This window comes from Martes martes (assembly GCF_963455335.1).
Source record: "Martes martes genome assembly, chromosome: 7".
Lineage (NCBI taxonomy): Eukaryota > Metazoa > Chordata > Mammalia > Carnivora > Mustelidae > Martes > Martes martes.
The window spans coordinates 69,760,979-69,771,786 of NC_137894.1; the positions used below are offsets into that span (position 1 = coordinate 69,760,979).

At 39.6% G+C, this 10,808-nt stretch overlaps 1 protein-coding gene across 2 annotated transcripts in view; it reads right to left on the minus strand.

The window, feature by feature from the left end:
• Positions 1-6,369, minus strand: part of LEO1 (LEO1 homolog, Paf1/RNA polymerase II complex component) — a 44,320-nt gene extending 37,951 nt beyond the window's left edge. For both annotated transcript variants that reach the window (XM_080809407.1, XM_080809408.1), the window contains exon 1: positions 6,236-6,369. In XM_080809407.1, coding sequence (XP_080665533.1) covers positions 6,236-6,293 — 58 coding nt within the window. In that variant the 5' untranslated portion in view covers positions 6,294-6,369. The remainder of the gene's footprint in view (positions 1-6,235) is intronic.
• Between the last annotated feature and the right edge of the window lie 4,439 nt (positions 6,370-10,808).

Here is a 10,808-nt window from a genome sequence, read left to right on the forward strand (position 1 = left end):
AATGAAAGTGATATGACTAACATAAGAAATAGATAAATTGGACTTTTTCAAAATGAAAACCTTTTATGCAACAAAAGACATCAAGAAAGTGAAAAAAAAATTTTTTTAAATGGGGGAAATATTTGCAAACCACATTATCTGCTAAGTGTGTAGTATCCAGAATATTTAAAGAATGTTTACAACTCAACAAAAGGCAACCCAATTTAAAAAACAGACAAAAGAGGGTGCCCGGGTAGCTCAGTTGGTTAAGCGACTGCTTTCAGCTCCAATCATGATCCTGGAGTCCCAGGACTGAGTCCCACATCAGGTTCCCTGCTCAGCAGGAAGTCTGCTTCTCCCTCTGACCCTCCCCCCTCTTGTGCTCACTCTCTCTCTTTCTCTCCCCAACCCAAATAAATAAATAAAATTAATGTTTAAAAAAAATAGTCAAAGGACTTGAAGTGAGATTTCTCCAAAGCTATATATACAAATAGCCAATGAGCACATGAAAAGTTGCTCCACAACCTTAGCCATTAGGAAATGCAAATCAAAACCACAATGAGATACCACTTAACACCAACAGGGATGGCTACATTAAAAAAAGAAAAAGTATGCATGTGCCTGGGTGACCCAGTGGGTTAAGAGTCCAACTCTTGATCTCAGCTCAGGTCTTTATCTCAGGGTCATGAGTTCAAGCCCTGTGTTGGGCTCCATGCTGGAACCTACTTTAAAAAAAAAAAAAAGGAAAGACAGAAAGTAAGCTAAGTGTTGGCAAAGATGTAAAAAAAAAACAACAACAAAAAAAACAAAAAACTGAAACCCTCGAACATTGTTGGTAGTAACATAAAATGGTCCAGCTGCTATGGAAAATGGTTTACTTACTTGCTCCTCAAAAAGTTAAAGAATTACCGTAAGACTCAGCAATTCCAACCCTGTGTATATATTCAGGAAAACTGCAAACATGCACTCAAATACTTGTACACAAATGTTCAAACAGTCAAAAGATAGAAACTCTGTAAATGTACTAAATACCATGGAATTGCTCACTTTAAAACAGTTACTTTTGGGGCGCCTGGGTGGCTCAGTGGGTTAAAGCCTCTGCCTTTGTCTCAGGTCATGGTCCCAGGGTCCTGGGATGGAGTCCCGCATCAGGCTCTCTGCTCAGCAGGGAGCCTGCTTCCTCTCCTCTCCTCTCTCTCTCTCTCTCTCTCTGCCTGCCTCACTGCCTACTTGTGATCTCTGTCTGTCAAATAAATAAATAAAATCTTTTAATAAATAAATAAATAAATAAATAAAACAGTTACTTTTATGTTATAGGAGTTTCACCTCAATAAAAACAAACTGGCAAAATTAACACATTCCCAGATAAACGAAAACAGCTGGTTGCTAGTAGGCCTGCCTCCTAAAGGAAGCCTTTCTAGCTGAAATGAAAGGACAACAGACAGTAATTTGAATCCACATGCGGAAATAAAGAACAACAGTAAAGGTAAATAAATAGGTAATTATAAGTCAACATCAATGTATTTCTGGTAACTCCTTTTTCGATTAGGTTTAAAACACAGTAACATAAAATAATTATAATTATAAAACCACATTACTGAGAAGACAATGTATACAGATGTAATTTGTGACAATAACAACATAAGGGCAAGAGAGAGTAAACTATGTAGAGAAAAAATGTTTCTGTATACTACTAAAATAAAGTTGGCATTAATCCAAAATAGATTATTATAAATTAAAATGTTAACTGTTATCACCAAAGTAACTGCTAAGAAAAGTAAAAACTATACAAAAAAAAGAAAGAAACAGGAAGGAAATCAACAGTACCTTAAAAGAGAATCAGTCTTAAAAGACAACAATAATATAGGAACTGAGGAACAAAAAAGATATGGCATATAGAAAATAGTAAAATGGGGGCACCTGGGTGGCTCAGTCAGTTAAGTGTCTGCCTTTGGCTCAGGTCATGATCCCGGGGTACTGGAATTCAGCCCTGTGTGGGGCTCCCTGCTCAGCAGTCTGTTTCTCCCTCTCCCTCTGCCCGCTTGTGTTCTCTCTCTCAAATAAGTAAATAAAATCTTAAGAAAAAAAAAAAACCAAAATAGCATTAGTCCTTATCAGTAGTCATTTTAAATGAAAATGGATTAGCTTCTCCAATGAAAAGGCAGAAATTGGAGAATTTTAAAAGTGACCCATGTATATGCTTTCTACAAGGGTCTCACTTAAGAACCACATACCCAAAGAGGTTGAAAGTGAAAAGATGGAAAAAGATATTTCATGTAAAAAAAACAACCGAAAGAGAGCTATAGTGATCATACTAAAATTAGACAAAATAAATCTTTTTTTTTAAGGTTTTTTATTTGGGGCGCCTGGGTTCACTCATTAAGCATCTACTTTTAGCTCAGGTCTTGATCCCAGAGTCCTGGGATTGAGCCCCACACTGGGCTCCCTGCTAGGCGGGAAGCCTGCTTCTCCCTCTCCCTCTCCCACTCCCTATTTGTGTTCCCTCTCTCGCTATGTCTCTGTCAAATACACAGATAGAATCTTTAGTTGGAAACTTCAATACCCCATTTACAGTAAGAGCCAGAACTAGACAGAAGATCAATGAGGAAACGGAGGAACCAAACAGACATACAGACATCAACAGAACACTCCACCACCACCAGAGTATATTCTTCCCCACAAGTGCACATCGAACATTCTCTAGGATAGACCCTAAGTTAGGACCCAAAACAAATCTTAATAAATTGAAGAAGGCTGTATCTTTTCTGACCACAATGGGATGAAACTGAATTCAGAACCAAAGGCAAATCTGGAAAATGAACAAATATACAGAAATTATACAATGCACTCAACCAACCAAGGGCTCAAAGAAGAAATCACAATGGAAATTAAAAAATATTTTCAGATAATGAAAATACAGGATACCAAAAGGTAAGGGATATAGAAAAAACAGTGCTAAAAGGAAAATTTGTAGTTGTAAACATCTACATTAAAAAAGAAAAGGGAACTTGGCCAGCTTAGTCGGTAGAGCATGCAACTGTTGATCTCAGAGTTGTGAGTTTAAGCCCCATGTTGGACATAGAGCTGAAAGAAAGAAAGAAAGAAAGAAAGAAAGAAAGAAAGAAAGAAAGAAAGATTTTCAGACTGATAACCTAACCTTTCACTTTAAGGAACTAGATAAAACTAAACCCAAAGCAAGCAGAAGGGGAAAAAAAATAAAGATTAGAGTAGAAATAAATGAAATTGAGAAGAAAAAAATAAAAGAATCAATGAAACAAAAAGTTTGTGCTTTGAAATAATAACAAAACTGACAAACCTTTAGCCAGACAGACCAAGAAAAAAAGATGACTCAAATTACTGATAGTAGTGACATTAGTACCAACCTTATAGAAATAAGGATTAAAAGAAAATACTATAAACAATTCTATGCCAGCATATTAGATGATTTAGATGAAATGGATTAATTCCTAGAAAAAAGACTACCAAAACAGATTTTGGTACAAAATCTGAAATGACCTATAACAAGTAGGGTTTGAATCAGTAATCAAAAAACTTCCAACAAACATGGGGCACCTGGCTGGCTCAATTGGTAGAGCATGTGACTCTTGATTTCAAGGTCCTGAGTTCAGGCCCCATGTTCGGTGTGGAGCCCACTTAAAAAAAAGAAAGAAAGAAAGAGAAAAAAATCCAACAAAGAAATGCCCAGGACCAGGTGGTTTCACTGGTGAATCCTACCAAATGTTTAAAGAATTAATGCCTATCCTCAAAGTCTCCCAAAAACTTGAAGCAAAGGGAACACTTCCTAACTCATTCTAAAGATGTCACACAAAAAGAAAACTACAGACCAATACCTCTTACGAATACAAATGCAAAAATACTAAACAAAATACTAAGAAACTGAACCCAGCAGCATATTAAAAGGATATACACCATGACCAAGTGGGAGTTATCCTAGGAATACAATGGTGGTCCAACGTTAATATGACCATGCTAACAGAGTAAAGGAAAGTGAGCATCTTAATTGATGCAGAAAAGGCACTTGACAAAATCCAACACCCTTTCATGATAAAACTACTCAACAGACTAGGAACTGAAGGGAATTTCCTCAGCCTGATAAAGGGCATCTACAAAAACCCACAGCTAACATATGTAATTGTGATAGCATGGATGCTTTCTCCCTAAGATCAGGAACAAAACTAGGATGTCCATTCTCACAACTTCTATTCAACACTGTACAAAAAGTCATAGCTGGGGCAATTAGGCAAGAAAAAGAAAACCATCCAAATTAGAAAAAAAAAAGTTAAAACAATCCCTATTTATAGAAGCCATGATCTCATATGTAGAAAATCCTAAAGAATGCGTGCACACACACACACACACACACAAAACAATTACAGCTAATACAGTCAGCAAGGTTGCAAGATACAAGAAAATCAGTTGTATTTCTATACACTAACAATGAACAATCCAAAAATGAAATTAAGGTAACAACTTCACCTGCAATAGTATCCAAAAGAATAAAATACTTAGGAGTAAATTTAACTCAAGAGATGCAAGATTTATACAATTAAAGCTACAAAACATTGTTGAAAGAAATTAAAGACACCGGGCACAATTATACATAAAAGAAACACGTTGGGCCTAGGTAGAGAGTCTACCCATTGCTATGGCAAAAAGTTTGTCAGGTCCACAGCTCTTAGTGCAAGGGCATAATGAAATAGGTTAGGCCTGAGGAATTACCCTGTCACATCCATACTACCTTCAAGACCAAAGAGCAACCTTCAAGGACAGATTTAGAAGTAAATCCTATAGCATCCTATTATGTAATGGTAACATGGAAAAAAGCAGCAACAGACTCACAAGAAAGTAAAATATAAAGCCCAGAGAAGCAATCATCTCCATACGTCACTTCCCCATACACTGAGTTTGCAATAAGAGAAAGTGCAGGGTACACTTACTAAACTATTGCTTCTACCCATCCAAGTACTTATCAAATAGTATTAAACATCCAGGTAAGCCGGTCGGGCAACGGGAGACAATCTTTTCACCATTCTATCCCCAAAACCTAGCAAAGTGCTGGAACATGATAGGAGGCTCAATGCATATTTATTGAATGAATGAACAACTTCATAACAGTGAGTCACGGGAGAGCTCACATAAAACTGTGCCTTGAAAGGCAAATGAGATACAGACAAGTAAAAATAAGGGGGGAAATGAAAACATTAGCAAAGATAATAGAACAAGAGTTAGTACACAGGACTCTACACTTCCTGACTCATCCTGATTAGAACCTCCCATACGCGCATCCCCATAGAGCCCTCACTTTACATTTCCACCTAGTACTCCCTTCACTACACTCTTAAAAATAAATAAATAAATAGGAGTTAGAGAAAAAAGAGCAACCACAATAACGCATTTTGCTAAGGGAAAAAGTAGATACGTTACTTTGAGCCTGGAAGTTTGCAAGAATTCTGAACTTGGATCTTGGGGCCATTCTTACTTCAAATAACTCCCATTCATATTTCATACTCAAACTATCTACGGTCTTTATGCCAGAAATATTTCCATGCACCAGTAATCATTTCATCAACAAATCCTTTATCTCTCCAAATCAAACGCTGATCCCCCATACGCTCTCCAACCTAATACCACAGACTCAAGAAATTCCAGTTTCTGTACAGGCTCTCAGAAGACACGTTGTCTCCGGTGCATAACGCCTATGCACAGCCCGATCGCGGTATCCCGCCAGTCTTCCTCACCCCAGACATTTCAAACTCCGCACCACGCCACACCCTGGTTTCAATCAGGTGGCTTTCCCGAACCCCTCTGTAAATCCATCCATCTCGTCCCGGTGTTCCCGAGCACCCAATGCCATTCATTCATGAACAGCCCTTACTTGAGCTAGCCTGTGCAAGACAGGACGGAGCAGGACCCCAAGGTTCCTACGCGGGCTGCGCAGGTTCGCCCGCGCCGCCACCCCTGCCCCGCGCCCCCCTCCGCCCCACACGCTCCCAAGCACCGCATGCTCCACGCACACCAAGAACCCCGAGGTTCACGCTGTTTGTCCCTCCATTCCCACCAGCCCTGGGAGGCTGGTACCGCCGGGAGTGCAGGGGGCGCTGAGGAAGGAGTGGAGGAAGCGGCACCACTGGCCCGCAGTGCCCGAGGGTTCGCAGACCCGGAACTGGACCGCCGTCGGGCTCCCGCCGCAGAAGCCCCTACACGCACTCCTCCCCTGAAGCCCAACCGATCCCACCTTTACGCTCAGCATCGCTGTCGGCGTCGCTCCCAAAGAGGTCCTCCATATCCGCCATTGCCCCGCACGTCTGCCGCTGCCTCGGCTGGGGGCGGCTCCGCGACTGTTTTTACGGCAGGGAACCAACGAAACGCGACAGTGTCGCAAAGATTCGCTGAAAGGTTGCTTTCCTCCTGTGACCTGGTTTCCCCTGCAACTGGAACCTACCCTTGTTCACTGTTACACGTCCACATAGGGGACAAGTCCCGCCTTTTAGTCGATATCTGTTTCTGTTTGCAAGGACTCTCGCCGAGGGTGGGGCGTCCCCCGTCTGGGTGTCCGCGGAGTGGGTGGTGCTCGAGGCGCTCTGCTGAAGGGCCTTCAGACCGAGTTAAACCTGCCACGATTCGGGCCTGAAGTCTTTTGTTTCATATTGACCATATTGACCTCAAAATGTTGAGAGCGCCAAAGCGCTTTTCGTGTAGGTTCTACCAATTGCTATTTACCGTATTAGTAATTAAAGCAATTAAAGTAAATATATTCAAATATTAAGTTTAAATTCAAAGTGTTTAGATAACAAACATTGACATAAATAGCATTTTAAAATATTCTTTCCGAAACCAAAAAATTAGCAGAGTGGAGTCGTTTTACAGTATTTAAAATATCTTTAATGTCTGACTTCAAAGAAAACAGCTCAATTCTCATAGCTGCTTCTACATTCAGTCTGCTGAGAAATGTTTTGGTTGAAGCATTTGGATGAAGAAAATCTGGCCTCATACAGATATGTACGTAATTAAGGAGAGAGAGGATCTCTTAGGCTTCTTGAAAGGGTCTTCCTCAGACCACTTTCTGAAAACTGCAGCTATAGAGCAGTTTATCTCAAAAAAATTTCCATCTTAACCCAGTACACGATTGATAAAATAAAATAAGTATTTCACAAAACAATACTTCCTTTACGGCTAAAATACAGTCTGAGATTTACTATTCTCTTCTATTCTATTTCAGCTTTTGTTTTGTTTGGGTTCTAATGCCCACAAGCAGTACACCCACTACATTGCTTTCATGATTTACTAATGGATTGCAACCTGCAGCTAGAAAAACACTGTTCAGAGGGTTCCATTGTGTTTATTTTGCTGGCAAAAAGTTTTATTTTGGTAGGAAATGTGGCTATAATTGTACGTTATAAAATCAGACTGTAAGAGAATTTTCATAATAGGTTAGCGCTAGGTAAACCCTCTTCATAGAAGCTTAAAGAAATGAAGTGACTTGCGCATGTTAAAGATTAGGTCTTTTTTAGAAAGCTTATATTTTGGTTTTTAAAAATGTACATCTTGGGTGCCTGGGTGGCTCAGTGGGTTAAGACCTCTGCCTTCGGCTGGGGTCGTGGTCTCAGGGTCCTAGGATCGAGCCCCGCATCGGGCTCTCTGCTCAGCAGGGAGCCTGCTTCCCTTCCTCTCTCTGCCTACTTGTGATCTCTGTCTGTCAAATACATAAATAAAAAAAAAAATCTTTAAAAAAATGTACATCTTGTGTTAAATTATTATCTGATTAGTCTCATATAAGAGTTTTCATGTTGGATAGGCAACAATGGATTTTTAGTTTGGAGATTATGAGGTATGTTTTTGTTGCAAATAATGACCAGGGTCATTGGGCAAGGGTTCAAATGGGCAAGAGCTGGGACCTGGTATGTTATCAATCCTAGAGCTGTTGTGTATAAAGTGGAAAATGTAAGACTGGGTAGATGGGATCACTTTAAAACTTTCTGACTACTGGAAAGATAAGTATTTGATTGTGATTCGATTTCATTTTCATTCAGAGTACTATCTTTGAAAAGTGCACTTATTAAATCTCAACAAATTGAATTATAGTGAGGCCCACTGAATCACCATGCCTATATTCATGACTAACAGAATTTGTGTTTATTTCACATGACTACTGCAAAACAAATAACTTCTAATACTTTAATTTTGTTGTTGTTTTGTTATACTTTATGCTGATCATTGTTCCTCTATTCATCATCTTTCTTAGTACAGAATACAATATATTCAGTTAGATTTTAGCCAAATCAATCACAATCATTGATGTACTGCTTGCCTGAGGCTACACTCAGGTCACTTTCACTGCTGTTTAGAGTATTAAAAATAATCTTTCCACTTACTGCCGAAGACAGAGAAGTTCATCCTATTGGGCTTGTGTTTGATTCATTTAAATTTGGGTGTTAAGATTATCTCTTGATTTGCTTGCAGGGATAGAGAACTTCATCTATTTGATGTGTGATTAAATAAAAGAACTGCAGAGCAGCCTTACCTAGTTTCCAAATTTTTAAGAGGTTGTCTCTTTTTCCCCATTTTCTGCCTTTGTGTGGTGAAGATAGATCCTCAAAATTGTGACCTTGAGACACTACAATATCCCCAAAGAACAGAGATTCAACCAGGTTGATTACATAACACAACACAATTATTGTATCATTACAAACATTTTTACAAGGTAGCAATACCTTCAAGAGTTATAAAATATATGCTAACATCAAGTTGCAAAACAGTACAACATCTTAAAGACTTAGAGGGAAAACAACAGCTTGATTAAACAATGCATTAATTGAAATTTCACTCCGTTTATGGTAAACTGCCGCGTAAACTGCCGCGCCACAGGAGGATCATGTGACTTATTTCTGAGTACTGTGGAAAGAGCTAGCCTTTAAAAGGGACAGGTTGATCTGAACTAGAGAGGAAGAGAGAAGTGCTAAGTTTCTGTCTATAGCAGTAAGTCAACAATGGGGCAGCTTCTTTCTTCCTCTCTCTCTCTCTCTCTCTCTCTCTTTCTTTCTAAGATTTTATTTATTTATTTGACACAAAAGGTAGGCAGAGAGAGAGGGAGGAAGCAGGCTCCAATCCCGGGAACCTGCGATCATGACCTGAGCTGAAGGCAGATGCTTAAGGAGTGAGCTGCTGAGGTGTCCCTGGGGCAGTTCATTTCTTGGAAGATGTGGAGTATTCACTCATAGACTGCCTTTATTCTATTCTTTACTGAATGGGGGCCCTGCAGTTGGTGCTATAGGGATATAAAAAATAAGAGCAAACATGGTTTCTTTATATATATATATGTTTATATATATATAATATTTATATATTTTTTAATTTATAAAAATAAATGAGTTTGAGGGAAATGAAACATATAGGCTAAACATCTAGGGAATTTAAGTTTTAGAAGTAAATTATAAAACATGTATAGTTTGGGGCACCTGGGTAGTGCAGCCCATTGAGTGCCAGACTCTTGGTTTCTGCTCAAGTTGTGATCTCAGGGTCCTGAGATCCAGTTTTGTGTCCGTCTCCACAGTGTGTACACAGTCTTCTTGAGATTCTCTCTCCCTCTCCCTCTAGCCTCTCCCTCCCCCCTTTCCTCTCTCTGTCTCTCTCCCTCTCAAACAAATAAATCTTAAAAAGAAAAACAAAACTTTACATACTGGCGCTGAAGAATGGAAAGTCAGAAAATTACCAACATGAATGGTGGTTAGTCAGAAGAGGTCTCTTGGTCTGAATGTCTCTGTCCCCTTAAAATTCATGTTGAAATCCTAATGACAAAGTGATGATATTAAGAGGATGCCAGGGAAGTTTGGGAGGTGGTTAGGTCATGAGGGTGGAGCCCTCACAAGTAGGATTAGTATTCTTATAAAAGAGGCCTCACAGAACTCCCTAGCTATTTCCAACATGTGAGGACACAGCAAGGAGGTTCTGGCCATGAATCAGGAAGAAAAGAAGCTTCTCACCAGAACACAGTCATGCTGGCACCTTGATCTTGGACCTCCCAACCTCCAGAACTATGAGAAAAAAAATCTGTTAGTATGAGCTCCCCAGTCTGTGGTATTTTGTTAAAGCAGTCACGATGGACTCAGGTTGATTCAAGCTAGATTACTGAAGTAATGGGAAGGAACCCAGTTTTCAGGATATAAAATTGAGCAGAATGTAAAATTCAACCAAGCAAAACTTCCGTTAATTTAATCAAATCTATTCCCTGATATCCATGAAGTTCCAGAACACTGTAGATAAAGAGAATATTTATCAGCTGACATAGAAAGGATCTGGGATTAAAATGACATTGGACTGGGACGCCCGAGTGGCTCAGTTGGTTAAGCGGCTGCCTTCGGCTCAGGTCATGATCCCAGCGTCTTGGGATCGAGTCCCACATCGGGCTCCTTGCTCGGCGGGGAGCCTGCTTCTCCCTCTGCCTCTGCCTGCCACTCTGTCTGCCTGTGCTCGCTTGCTCTCTCTCTCACTCTAACAAATAAATAAATTTAAAAAAATAAATAAATAAAATGACATTGGACTTCTCAACAATGCTTCTGAAAGTTAGGAAACAAAATCCTGAAGGGAAATGATCCATTCTCAAATTCTATACCCACCAACCTATCATTAAATACAAGGCAAGAATAATGATATTCTTTGTAAGCCAGCCTCTGTGTAAGCAGTCTAACTGCCCTGAGGCTGCCATGCTATGAAGAAGCCCAAACTAGACACACACAGAGACCAAAAGGTGAGTCTCTCTCCTTTTTTTTTTTTTTTAAGATTTTATTTATTTATTTATTTGACAGACAGAG